The sequence below is a fragment of the Canis aureus genome, chromosome 35 (assembly GCF_053574225.1).
Source record: "Canis aureus isolate CA01 chromosome 35, VMU_Caureus_v.1.0, whole genome shotgun sequence".
NCBI lineage: Eukaryota > Metazoa > Chordata > Mammalia > Carnivora > Canidae > Canis > Canis aureus.
This window is the reverse complement of record NC_135645.1, coordinates 15,100,737-15,115,367: the sequence shown is the minus strand read 5'-3', so window position 1 is coordinate 15,115,367 and position 14,631 is coordinate 15,100,737. Positions and strand designations below refer to the sequence as shown.

Here is a 14,631-nt window from a genome sequence, read left to right as displayed (position 1 = left end):
TGCCTTCGGCTCAGGGTGTTGATCCTGGAGTCCCGAGATCGAGTCCCACATCAGGTTCCTTGCATGGAGCCTGCTTGTCTCTCTATGTCTCTGCCTCTCTCTGTGTCTCTCATGAATAAATGAAATCTAAAAAAAGAAAGAAGAAAGAAAGAAAGAAAGAAAGAAAGAAAGAAAGAAAGAAAGAAAGAAGAGAAAAGAAAAAAAAGAACAGAAAAGAAAAGAAAAGAAAAGAAAAGAAAAGAAAAGAAAAGAAAAGAAAAAAGGAAGAAGCCAAAAGTCTAGACTTTCATGAGAAATTTTCCAAGGCAATCCAACCAAATGGCAGCTAGCTGTGATCTAAATTTATAGTAGACCTCTAATATTGTTAAATTGGTTGATGACATGAGACTAACACAAAGATAACTATCAGCACAGTTTTGAGAATCACACAATAGGGTGCATATTTGGATGATCCAGAATATGATTATAATAATTTTTAGACTGTGATCAAAAGGAAAACACAAGATTTAAAAATTCTTGCAGAACTCCTAGATCTTCATGAATGTAGTGGCTACTACAGTTTGCAAAGTACTGTATCCACGTAAATGATAATTCACATTTACAAGTTACCGAAATTTTTGTGGACTGTCTTGGAAACTAGATCCCTAACGCACAGAGATTTTTCTGAGGTTGTGCCAAATCCAAAATAATGCACTTGCAAGGAGGCCACAGAATGCAACTTACTAATGAGTTTTCACTGTCTAGATATTTTTTGGATAGTCAGTAGGATGAAAAGAAAAAAAAATGTTCTGAAATAACTTTCCCAGACTGTTCTAAAATCTATAGTGTCTCCTTTGTCATCTGTCAAAAAGCACTTTTCCCCCTTTATAGGATTTGGTTTCCAAAGTGTAAGTCTTCCTATCATTAGTATGTCTATCATTAGTATAAGGCAATTGTTCTTAAAGCATGATATAGAGTGGTTCTCAGAAAAAAAAGTTGAAAAGAGAAGATGATCTCAAGAGGGCAGGAACTGGCCCTACTAAACATTACAGCAATGGAAGTGCACCGTCTGTACTTTGTGTTATTCCTATTTCCCACCAATGGGCAAACATTTACACTCTAATTATCACAATTTCACTATCAAGGGGAATAATCAAGTTTAATAATAATAAATAACAATACAGTTGAATAAAGCTTGACTGCAGAGATTTAGCCTGGCTACTGAGCTGATCTATAGTGTTCTTAACTTATCTACAGATTAGGTTATCTGTTTTTCCAAGCAAGTGTCAATACTTCAGCCAGCCTGTGTCTTTTGTGTGACTCTGAGCTTCTTCAGGGCTAAACACAGTGCCTCTCATTGAAAAAAATCCCTGGCATCTGGTTTAGTACCTAGAACACAGGCACTCAATAAAGACTCAATAAATAATTGAATAGATCTGTTTCTCTTTGTCCCTTTCCCCCACCTTCCTACTCATTGGCCTCATATTAAACTGATGGTCACTAAATTCATGCTGGTTGGTTATTGAGCATCTCATTAAGTATCAACAACTAGATAACTGATAAGGCACCTTCTATGTTGTAGTTGTCTTCAAAGAAACAGAGAAGGCTATGCAGATGTTATCTGTGGATCCTGCCAGGGCATTTAGGATAAATGAGGGACAGAGAGAGTGCACCTAAGGTCACACAGTGAGGCAGTCCTAAACTTCCAGAACTTCCAGCCATGCTGTCACTTTGAAGAATGCACCATGATACAGATAACTTGAGGAATCATTTTGAGAGCAACGTCTCTTCAAAGGGGACGTTGTATTGCCAAATGTGCTAAGTAAATTCCTACTGCACATTCCCTTTTTAAATGTCAAAATCTATTTGCTCTTCCAATTTATATCTGTGCTCCACACTGTTGGCAGCTGTGGGATTCAGCAGGTCTGATAAGAAAACATCTAATGTGCTCATAGTAGGGAATCAACTGCAGCTCTTCAAGTCATGACTGTCGCAGATCTTCAGAGGACACAGATGCCCCCTCAATCCATATTTTCATTCTTTGATCTCTTGTTAAACTCGCAATAATAATCACAGTAAGCCAGTTGTTCTTAAAAACATAATTCAATATGCCTTTTAGAAAAAGGTTAAAGAGTGGAGGTGGTGAAGATGAGCTGAATACAGGAGCCTGCCAGGCAGCTGCCAGGTGCTCCCCCCCGCCCGACTTCAAGTGCCTCATTGAGCCCTGGAAACAATTTTCTAAACCAAAAGTATTTTAATCTAGGTCACTGAAAAACAAAAGTGATGTCTTCTTGTATGTGGGATTTTGTGAACTCTAATTCTGGTAAGGAAATTAGGAAAAGGTTATCATTAGGATCCTCAGTTATCATAAAAAAGTATTTGCCTTGTGTATGGGATCCCATGTAAAGGCTTTGTTAAATGTGCTCATGGGGGCAGCCCGGGTGGCTCGGGTGGCACAGCTTCAGCCCAGGGTGTGATCCTGGAGGCCGGGGATCAAGTTCCACATCAGGCTCCCTGCATGGAGTGGAGCCTGCTTCTCCCTTGGCCTGTGTCTCTGCCTCTCTCCCTCTGTGTCTCTCAGGAATGAATAAATAAAATCTTAAATAAATAAATAAATAAATGTGCTCATGGGGTGCTTTTTTTTTTTTTTTTTTTTTTTTTTTTTGCATTTGAGGAAGTTACATGCCAGGATGGTGACTATACTGAAGTAGGAAGGCATCAGATGCAAATTGCATATCCAACACTCATCTAGCATGAGAGATAATTAAATAAACATAAAGAGTTAATCCTTCAGGGGACACTGAGAGCTTATGTATATGATGGGATGATGAATAAGAAGTCATAGGATCTTTATGTTTAGATGGTGTGCAGTTGGTAGATAAAGGACAAGTAATAGTTTTTCCAATTTATGTCCTGGGGCAAAAATATATAGTCATCTGGGAAATTCTATGGGCTTATTCTGGGAGCTTCTAAATACAAGCCTAATATTCTGTTTCCATTCCAAGGTATCACCCTGATTTTCTACAGCATAAATTTCAATTCAGTCCAACAAACATATATGAATCTGTTTTGAGTGTTAGGTCCTGCAGGGATACACAACCATATCGAATACATTTCCTGCCATGAAATACAGCTTTAATAAAAACATAAAAAATGGCAGCCGAGAGGGAAAATAGTTGGATTCTGTGTAAATGGACCTGGAAAAGCTTCTTAGGTTATATTTGAGCTGGATGATTAAAAAACAGTTGGCCAGCAAACATCAGACATGTACTATACCAAGACCCTACGACCCATGAGTACAAGTTGGTAGTGGAGGTGGAGAGAGGTATCGAGGAAACGTTTGTTTCCAAAGTTGGTGGATAAAGAGAAACCCATGATTTTTTTTTTTCCTTTAAAACCATGAAAAAAAAGGAGAAGACTGTATCAGATTCAAACAGTTCAATATTTGTGAAAAGGTACATAACTAAAACCCAGATGCTTATATTTCTTTACATTTCTCTCTTTAAATATATCTTTTCCATATACTCTTCTTTAACATTTGTAATGTTTTATATTTAAGTAAAAAGTGAACTGGCATTATGAACAATGTTGGTTTCCCATGCCTGTGGGAAGCCTAACTATTCAAAAAACAAAACTCACCCTCTACATGATGGCAGTTGTCCCTAATTGCCTTCATTGTAATCAGAAATAAAGTGGTAGCCAACCCACAAAGAGTGACAACAAATTGTGATGATTGGAAAAATATTGTTCCGGTGCTCTACAAAGTAGACGTGGGGAGCTTTGCAAGCAGCCTGCTCTCACAGCACTGACTGGATGGAAAATATATGAAAGAAATGTGAAGAGAGGAAGCAGTTTGGAGATAAAGAAGTAGCAGTTGGTATAATTAACAAAATTTATTGAATGAGCTCTATACGCTCAACGCCTGCCACATACTGTGGTCAACACAGCCAGGTCTGACATGGCTCAGGCCAGCCTGGAGATAAGATAACATCACTAAATCAAAAGGTACCAAGCTCTCTTTTCTTCATTGGAAATTCTGGTTCTAGTACAAAAACAGCCTTCACAAATTATTTTAAGCTTTGTCATTAAGGTCATTAAGGGACATATAGGAAGAGTTTTTCATGATTCAGTATGACCCTGCCAAACCCACATTAGCTGATTATTTTATCCAACTGCTGCCCAAAATTTCATTACTCACTTATTTCTCTTCTATGGGTCCTGATTTTTTTGTTTTTCTTGTGAATTTATTTTTCTCCTCAAATAGACTATAAGCAGAAAAGGCAAGGACTGTTTGTTCTGCTCCTGTTATGAGGCTGAATATAGCAAAATCATTAACAGCATGACTTTTAGGAGGAAATTGTTGTTTTCAAATACTGGCTCTACCATTTACTAACTGTGTGACCTGGGAGCTGGAATTAAGGTTAAGTGAGCAAGGCCCTCTCCTTCGGTGCAAAATTTAAGGGACTGCCCCAAAATCAGTGATTAAGATATATATTTTAATTAAATATTTTTAAAACCAAAATTTAGGGGAGATGTGTTATAAACCAAATATTTGATATTTAATGATAGATTTCGATTTTTAATTATAGATTTTTAATTATAGATTTTTCATTAATTTTTCCACTTGGTCAAAATATGGGAGAATAAGAAGTGCATATAGGTACACAAGTTTTTCCTTTTGTCTCAGAATTCAGTGTGACTTTGGCTGTGTTACCTAAGTTTTAGTTCCCTCATCTGTAAAAGGGAATGATTATAGCCTGACCCCATGGTGGTATCATGAAGGATAAATAAGGTAATACAAACTAGATAGCTTAGCCTAGTACCTGTACACCATACATATTAAAAGTTAATCTTTAAGGGATCCCTGGGTGGCGCAGCGGTTTGGCGCCTGCCTTTGGCCCCGGGCGCGATCCTGGAGACCCGGGATCGAATCCCACATCGGGCTCCCGGTGCATGGAGCCTGCTTCTCCCTCTGCCTGTGTCTCTGCCTCCCTCTCTCTCTCTCTCTCTCTCTCTCTGTGACTGTCATAAATAAATAAATAAATAAATAAATAAATAAATAAATAAATAAATAAATAAAAGTTAATCTTTAAAAGATCGACTTTATGACTCTCCATAATTCTTTAAGTTAGCCTTGCAGATGGTGAATTCTTAGGAAATAAAGACTAAATATCAGTGAGGCTGGAGGACAGTGCATTTGTGTTACTTGAGTATGTATGGAGTGTCAGGACAAGCATAGGTGTACCATGTAAGCTACTTCAGTCTGCATTCCTCTTTCAATCATATGGGTGCTCCAACTGAGAATCCCAATAAGTTTTAGAAATATTTATTACTATTTTTTCAAGTGATCAATTTTTTTTTCTTTGAAGAACAAGAAAAACACACAAACTGGTAAGAAATAAAAAGACTGTACAATACCTCTTACCAATCTGTTTCCAGCAGACCAGGTTGCCTAAAATCATTATTATCAGGTAGGAATTGACCCCTACCACCAAAAACTGGATCAATATATCACAAAAGAGCTCTTTCAATAAACAAATTGCCCACACCTCTGTAATCTGCAATTTGTATAATGGCCTCCGGCTTCCTGGAATTTCTTTTAAATTTTCATTTCAGATCATCAAAAGAAAATTCTTTTTATTGTTTTGTGATGGTTTTGGTTTTTATTAGTACATGTTGTCTCTGGGACTTAAGTGTCTCTGGACCTGGGCATTTGTGCTTTTTGATTCTGTGACATAAGTACGTTCTTGCTTTGCTTGACCTTTGCACAAATTAGTTAGCCTTAGTATACTGGGGACTTTCATAAGGAATAAGTAAGACTCGAAAGAACTTTGCACAATGTCTAAAACATAGTAAGTGCTAAATAAATTTAAGCTATGATTAATAAGAATATAAAATTTTAGTAGTGGTTATAGCATAGCATTATTTTCCCCTCTCCCAATTCTAGATATTTCATTGTTTGCCTGGGCTCATTCTTTCCCCACCTCTTATCTCATTTGCTCTGTGAAGGTGGCCATTCATGTATAGGTTCTTGCCTTGGCCCCCTTTATAACTCCTCCATCAATGAAACTACCCTGGCCAGCCACAGGAAGCTGCACAACAAAGGAAAGGCAGCTTTTGTCTCCCTAGTCTCCAACCTCAGGCTCTGACTGCCTTTCTACCCACTACAAAGTAACAGATGGAAATGTTCCAAGTGGGGAATCATTTACTAAGTGACCAAAAAAGCATTTTGTACTCTAAGATCTTCACAAAAACAGAGCCTGTGCATGAAGCCAGAGCTGTGTAAATTCGTGTAAGTTCGTCAGTTGTGCAGACCTGCAGGGGGAGCCTGCTTCCTTAATTATTGGCCTCCAGATCAGCAGCCATTGAGTGAACTACCTTCCACTTTCTCTGCTGTCACCACCCAATAAATACTAAGGGCTCCTTTCAAGACCTCTGTCTCCAGGATACAAGCTCTCTCCCTTTAGTTTTCTGAGTGCTTCTTCATTAGGAAGATAGCAGCACAGATCCCTAGGTCCTGCTTCATGGGGGATAAAGGTATGTACATTGTTTCAGAAGGAAATCTTGAGCAGGGTATCATTCTTTGCAAGCCTTACTGTCTATGTATCTGGAATGTAAGGCTAACTATCAATCCTAGTCATATGCACGTAAAGAATCATGTCTTACAGAAGAGTTTCTACTAAATATTCTGGAAATGCTTGTCTGAACTATTTAAGAGGTTTGCCTTTGTGTTTCTACTATTTCTGCTCCTAGCTCATTCTTGAATTCTCTCTTACCTTCCATTTCTACTACTCTGAATCTATCTGTTTCTTTTTAACAGACTTAGGCCAGAGATTTCAATGGACAGAGTTCTGTTTTCAATATTTTGTGACTTCTTCCCCCTTCAAATGCACTGCTGTTCAACATTCTCCATCTTAGTTCCCTTCATTTCCCCTTGATTTCTGCCCATCATGATTCATCTGTTGTTCAGAGTTAGACAGTAGTTCTCAAACCTGGAGCCTTTGAGGACCTTTTAAAAAATGCCCCAGCCTGAGTCTCATCCCAGAACAACTGAAGTAGAATCTCCAGAGGAGAGACTTTGTGCATCAGAATGTTTTCAAAGCAACTCAATTGAGAATATTGTGTTATACTAAAGAAGAATGAGGGCATAACCCATCCTCTACCCTTGTGCCCATGAAGAGTTCCCTCCTCACTGCCCCTTAGCACATTTACTGACACTGACCTGCATAGTGATCTTGTCCCTGGAAATTCTGGGTATGGCAAGAATGAATAATAGGAGCTTTTCTTCACATACCCAAGAAATGATATGGAATTAGAAGAACCAACTACTTCAAGTAAACTCTGATTTGTGGAACTCAGATTAACGTTTGCAGTCTACCCTTTAGGTGTCCTCTTTGAAGGTAATACAGAAACAAGGCCAGAGGGGCAAGGACCATGAGTAGGAGGGGCCTAGGGCACAAAATTTTTTTTATTATTTATTTATTTATTTATTTATTTACTTTTTTTTCTAGGGCACAAAATTTAAGAAGGCACTTACTCTCAGGTGCCCACCCTCTGCTTCCAAGCCCCTGAGAGTGAGTGCCTCCTGAAATGGTATGCCCTAGGAGCCTCTTCACTCATCCTAGTCCTGACCCCAAGGAGAGCTAAAATGAGACCTTTTCTAAAGGGAAGGTGGGATGGAGGACAACTGTAATCATCCAGTTGAGGTGAAGATTTAAAACAAAGCTGATACAGTACATCTTAGCATCAAGATTTTTTTAAAGATTTTATTTATTCATGAGAGACATGGAGAGAGAGAGAGAGAGAGAGAGAGAGAGAGAGAGAGAGAGAAAGGCAGAGGGGGAAGCAGGTTCCATGCAGGGAGCCAGATGTGGAACTTGATCCCAGGTCTCCAGGATCACACCTGGGCTAAAGGCAGTGCTAAACCTCTGAGCCACCTGGGCTGCCCAGCATCAAGATTCTTGAACTTAAAATGAGAACTAGTATCTTTCATTAGCCTCCAGTGCTAATGAAACTGCCTTCCAAATCCCACCCCCTGATACGCAGCTTATGGAAAGTTAGGAAGGGGAAGTTTAGTCAGAAGAGCATCAAGTTTCTATTCATGTGAGGAGGGGATGACTCTAGTTGTCAACTGAAAGTCAATTGTAAAGATCTTGAGTCTCTAGTAACATACTAAATATTGATTCTTCATTCATCATCTCTTTTTTCACATGATATGAATGAATTAATGCATGTGGAACATCTAGCCCAGAGCTGGCATGATTGAGTGCTCAGTAACTGGTAACTGTTTCCTTCAGCAGGAGGGTAATGGAATTCAGGAAATACGTATCACCCAAGGTCACGCCATCAGCAATTCCACATTATTTAAAGACAGAGTCAAGCTAGGTGTAGACTATACACTCTGCCTCTCTCCAGTCCAAATCCATGATGATGACCGGAAGTTCTCCTGCCACATTATGGTCAGACCTGGCAAAATCTTGAGGAATTCCATCACAGTCAAGGTTTTTGGTAAGAGTTTTTGTTCTCTGGACTTCCCTGCCATCTTCCTGTCCATTTCCCCTGCCTGGCTCCACCCTGGAGAGAAAGTGCCCTGTTAACTGGAGAGTAGCCCTCCAGGGTAGCTATTCTAGAGCTCTGTTTCCCTTGGTACTGTCATTCATGGTAGGGGTGAGGATAAGGATAGGAAGTTAAAGACTAATGATTGAGTTAATACAATAAAATCACACAGAAAGCCATAGATTGGCCAGTTTTCTGGTGACCACTCCTTATTTACAACTCTAATGTTTCCTGAGAATACTGGAAATCTCTTTAATTATAACTGCCAAAATCTAATTACTTGGTTGTCTAATTGTCTCGGTTGCTTGCTGGAGGAAGGCGGAACTGGGACTGTGAGAAAACGAAAATGATAAACACAGCTCCAAAGAAACTGCAGGGGTCTCCCCACCCCCAGCAGGGCCAGCTCCTTCTCAAAGGAGCCTGCAGGGATGTCCCTCTGTCCCTGCATTCACAGAAGTGTGGAGCCGAGCTGACATATCCCCTGTGGCCTCACGCAAATTGCACAGACTCTGCAGGGAGTAAATTTGGGGGAAATGTGAAAATCCTACTTTGCTCAGTGATGCATGGCAATATTAATAAATCCAAACCCCTGGCTTTGGATTTTTTAAAATCTTTGTCACCATGAACTGTATTTTTTTTAAACTCGTTTTTAAGTGAAGGCAAAAAGAAAAAGCAGTGATGTGGATGAGCAACTAATTGTTTTTGCAAATGAGGTAAACAAAATAACTTCACAAAATCTAAGGGCATGAGCTTCTAGATTTTTCCCTCAGTTCTCTGAATGACTGGACAGGTGAATAATCTTTGTTTTTACTTAGAATCTTTTTGCATTATTTTTAAAGATCAGAGAATTAAGTATTTTGAGGGAAACACAAAGTCTGTGGGGCCTAAAGATGGAAGCAGCTACAGCCACAATTTCTGGAGTTTAAGTCTCTTGCTTATAGCTCTTCCTACATCTCTCTCCAGCTCACCGTCTCTTCCCCACCCCCACCCCCATCTCTGGGGATGGGCTAAGAGATAATCAATCATGCCTGATGATCAGGTTTGCCTATGGAGCCTGAACAGTGCCCTGTGAAGAGGTGGGAAAGACTGTTGATCTCTCATCGATATCACCGTCCACTCACTTACTGGGGCGTGACTGTCTTCAACCCAACATGGAACTGACTCATCAGGCCTGACTTTTAACAAATCAATGAAGGCAGCCATCCAGGATGTGAAAAGAAATGTCGATTCCAAGTTAGGCGAACTATGTCCCATTTGACCAAGGGTTTTTGCACCACAACTTGATCTAACTGCATTGTCAACCCTTAAACCATGCCCCGTACCTCACGGCAGCAGATACTTCCATCTTGGTCTTGAATGCTTTTCACTCTTTCACATCTCACTCTTATGGCCCTTTTGTGTCTACGTCAGCTCTGTTTCTATGTCTCTGTTTCTTCTTTGATCTCCTTTCAGTGGATGCTCAAAAATGTGAGAGTCTGTCTGCTTGTTCATTAGATTTTCCCTGCCTTCTGGCTCTCCCCTTTAGCGGATGGGCCAGCCAGGCTGTGCTTGGCTGCTCTCATCCAGTCCTTAGACTATTTGCATATGCCACCAAGTGTATACGATAGTGACCCTGGCATGGAAGTAAAATACAGACCTTACACAGAACCCACTCAGCATCCCTCAGTGATCCCTCAAATAGAACAAGCCAAAAATAAAAACTTGAAAACCTTGAAATAAATACCCAAGCGTAGCACAGACCCACTCCAGCTTGGATGCCCTAGACCCAGCTTATTTCTTCTTCCTAATAATGCCTCCATTTTCTAACAGTCCAGAGACCAGAAGTTTCCACAGCTTGCTTGCTACTTCGTGCCCCTCTCTCACTAGTCTCCTTTGACTTTACTTTCCTTAGCAGGGAACCTGCCATCACAGGTTTGCTCCTGCCTCCTCTTACGCCCCAAACCTGATTGCTCTGAGCCTCAAAAGGAATGTCTTTCTAGTACCTTTACAGCTTTTAGTAACTGTTCTTTCTTTCACGTCTTTCATTCCAGTGGTATCTGTTGCTAGTATGAGGTCAGAATACCCCTCCTCCTGTTACTGTTTTAGGGTGTATTTTGGTTTGGGTTCTCCTGGAAGAAAACATTGAGACCAGAATTTGAGTTAAATTAATTTCTTTGAGAAGTATTTATCAAGGGAAATCAGAAGAGGGGTGGAAAAGCTGAGGAAGGGAAGGAAGATAATGAAATGTATATGATCATGCGTGCCAGTTTCCAGCGTGGGCTGAGAGCTCATTCCCACTGGGGAACTCTGAAAGAACACACATCAGAGTTCTCCCAAATAAAGGCAAGGCAGTTGGGGTATTATCCACCAACGCCCCATCTGTTATCACCATTAGCTCTCTAGACTTCCAGTTTGCCCTACTTGTGGACTAAGTGTGCTCCCATAAGTCCTTAGGAGGTAGTCATAGGTGTGCCCAACGAGAGGCCTTCAACATGTAGAAGTTAGTGCCAAGTGAGTACAGCAGACATTGACAGCACCTGTGACAGGCTTACTGTTCCTCCCCTGGTTCATAGACAGCTCTGTCTGCCGTCAAGAACTGACTTGAAGTCCCTTCAGTTAAACATAATGTACTCCATGTCTGTTTTGTGCTGGGCACTGCTAAGTGCTAGAGATAGAGAGATGAATGAAGCAGCCTGACCTTCAAGGCACTTACGATCTAGCAGGACATCAAAATCACTGAAGTATTCTCTGGTGTTTTCTAAGATCTGTATTTTCCATGAAAATGTAAATTTCTTAAGGTCAGTGAAGTTGATCTGTCCACTTTTCCTCAGCATCCAGCATACTGCTGGGCACACAGTGGGTATTTAATAAATATTTGATGAATGATGAATCTTATGTGTATGAACTCATACGTGCACACACACACACACACACACACACACACACACACACTAGTGGCCAGGTCAGATGACTGTCAATGCCACTAACTATGTTTTATTTGCCTTTAAGCTAAGCCGGAAATCTCCATGATCGTGGAAAATAACTCTACGGATGTCTTGGGAGAGGTGAGTCACATTAAAGCCTTTGAAAATCTATGGTATTATAGATTACCAAGGGATGTTGGGTTGCATCATTGTCCTGAATGTTTTCTCAAAGGACCTTACTCCTTGGCCCTCAGCCAATTAATTTCTGGTGCAGAAGAAGGGAAGCTGAGTTAATCCTAGAAACCAAATGGGCATCCTTAGTTTCTGACTTCGGGCTCTTAGAACATGTGATCTCTAATCCTTAGTCCTTAAGTTTTCTGGAAAAATAGTCTCAGTTGTTTAAACTTCTCCTTAATAAAAATTAGAGAGGATAGAAAGGAAATACTTGGACAGAAATCAGTGTGAATCCTGGTGTAAGAATAAGGCATTTGCTCGGCTGGCATTTAATTTGCTCTAATCCATTTCCTGTACCAGCCTTCCTATAGTTTTTATTTGGAAGTAACAAGAGGAAAGATGCCTTTCTGTAATTCCTTCAGAACCCTGGCTATTTCTCAGGCAGTAGAAGAAAAGGCAGGTGAAATAGGAGAGTAGAGTAGGGCCGTCTGACTTCAGTTTCTTTTTTTTTTTTTTTTTAAGATTTTATTTATTTATTAATGAGAGGCACAGAGAGAGAAAGAGAGGCAGAGACACAGGCAGAGGGAGAAGCAGGCTCCACGCAGGGAGCCCGACGTGGGACTCGATCCCGGGTCTCCAGGATCACGCCCTGGGCTGAAGGCGGCGCTAAACCGCTGAGCCACCCGGGCTGCCCTGACTTCAGTTTCTTGTAGGTAGTTCCCAGCCTCAAGTCACTGGGATCTGGGCTTACTTGCCAGTTCTTCTTGCTGGCTGTGACCTTAGGCAAATTATGTCAACATCTTTGTCATCAGTTTTTCTCTATATATGAAGAGGAGAAGAAGGGTATCTGCATATTGTTGTTCTTAAAAGAATTAAATGAAATCATGTATAGAAAGTTCTTAGTATAAATAGGGCATATATTAAATGCTCAATAAACATTATACTTGTTATATTGTTATTACTATTAGTGTAAATCAGCTGTCTTGGGTCCTTTTGACTTAATTCAAGCTTTTTAAAATCCCAAGTTATAAAATAAATGTTCCCATGAATTCTCAAACACTTCTTGCCAAATGGGAGGAGAGAAAATTACACTCATCTTCTAGTTTCTTCTAGTCCTAAGAACCCTAAATAAGTTATGATTTCTGATCCTGTTGAGTGTCAGTCATTTAATTTGACAGCTGCATACAAACCATAGCTCAAATGCTGTGGGATGGCTTCAGATGAGCATATACTTGTGTCTTCTGTTGATTTTATGTATTCGTCTCTTAGATGATTGCTGTTATAGTCCTGAGTATATAAAAAAAGTCTTAAAATTTTTGGTTCTTCCACAATTAATTCCAATTAAATTAGTGGACTTCAATAGTTTTAAATAAAACAATCTAATGGCACAGTGTTTGATGGATATTTTTGTTTCTTATAAGGATTTCTTGAAGGTTCTTTGTGCCAGTGTTTACAGGTAATAAGAATTCCATCCAGATACAGAACCTTAAGATTGGATCCAAGAATTCCAATGAAAAAGAAAAAAGGACTTTCTCTTACATATTATCAGATTTCCTCTTCTGTACACATGCTTACCTAGGTTCTGACTAGGCAAAGTCAGAGAACCTTCTTTCCTAGGGAATTAGTGAATAATCTCTCACTGACTCTACATAACCAGTGACAGGATACAGCTTGCCTGTGGATCTTTTAAGATCTTGCCAAACATTAGTAATTCCTTTCTTTAATATTCTTAGAGTCTCTATTGTATTTTTAATAGCTTCTTAACTCTTCAAAGTCCTTTCACATGCTTTTATCCAGTGATATCAGTGAACCTCTGAAAAAGGTAGGGCATCAGCCATTTTACAGATGAGAAATTGGGGCCCGGAGAGTCTACACAACTGACTGAGTCACTAATAAAGGGCAGAGCAGGGATGAGAATTTAGCATGCCTGGTTGCAGGCAGGGTGGTGTAATGAGAGGGGCCCAAGGTTCAGGGGCAGAGAGAACTAATGTCAAATCCTAATTTGACCACTTCCTGGCTCCATATCTTCACCCAGTAGTTAACCTCCATGAGTCTCAGCTAAGTCATCTAAAACTGCTATCAGGATTAATATTTCACAGGATTCTTAGGTGAACTAAATTTATGCACATTAATGGAGTACATTGCACATAATAGATGTCTAGGGAATATTTCTTTCCTCCCCACTATTAATCATTCACCTATTCTCTTTTACCCATCCTTTCATCTGAATAAATATTCATAAATCTCCTGTGTGGTTGATTTTTAGGAGACAGGGTGGGATAGTGAAGAAACAGAGCATGGGTTGTGGAATCCAGTTGCCCTGGGCCTGAATTCTCCCCCATCGCTTATTAACTCTGGCCCCTGGGACCTCGATTCCTTAGCTTCCTCATCAGTGACCCGGGAGAATGATCCCAACCTCCCAAGAGTGATATAAAGATCAAATGAGAGAACATACGCAAAGTATCTACCATCTGGCAACCATAAGTGTTAGTTAATGAATGGTAATTTGTAACCCCATGTTTATTCCTTAAAAATTAACTAATTGGGATCCCTGGGTGGCGCAGCGGTTTGGCGCCTGCCTTTGGCCAGGGGCGCGATCCTGGAGACCCGGGATCGAATCCTATGTCGGGCTCCCGGTGCATGGAGCCTGCTTCTCCCTCTGCCTGTGTCTCTGCCTCTCTCTTTCTCTGTGTGTGACTATCATAAAAAAAAAAAAATTAACTAATTCAACATGTTCATATTGGCTGCCTACTATGTGTTACGTATTCACTACACCAGCAGCCCTTGGTGTTAAAGTAATAGGGATTCGGTCAGTTATGTTTTCCAGCATTACTAAAGTGATAAAGTTTATGGTTCATTGGGTTTTCATGAAAAATAGAAAAGCCTCCACACTTTCTAACAATGATGTTTCTTTGGCTTAGACCAGGGCTGTCCAAGGAGAGTGTCACACCTGTGGGTGTCATATTCTTGTGAGTTCCAGGGCCAGGTTTCACCAGGGCTCCAGCATGGCCTACAGCGT

The 14,631-nt window shown here is 40.2% G+C and overlaps 1 protein-coding gene across 10 annotated transcripts in view; it reads left to right on the top strand.

Moving 5' to 3' along the window:
* Positions 1-14,631, top strand: part of CD96 (CD96 molecule) — a 94,216-nt gene that overhangs the window by 21,509 nt on the left and 58,076 nt on the right. For 6 of the 10 annotated variants that reach the window (XM_077884649.1, XM_077884644.1, XM_077884640.1 and 3 more), the window contains 2 exons: positions 8,277-8,487; positions 11,524-11,579. In XM_077884649.1, coding sequence (XP_077740775.1) covers positions 8,277-8,487; positions 11,524-11,579 — 267 coding nt within the window. The remainder of the gene's footprint in view (positions 1-8,276; positions 8,488-11,523; positions 11,580-14,631) is intronic. The other 4 variants (XM_077884648.1, XM_077884645.1, XM_077884641.1 and 1 more) reach the window with 1 other exon arrangement.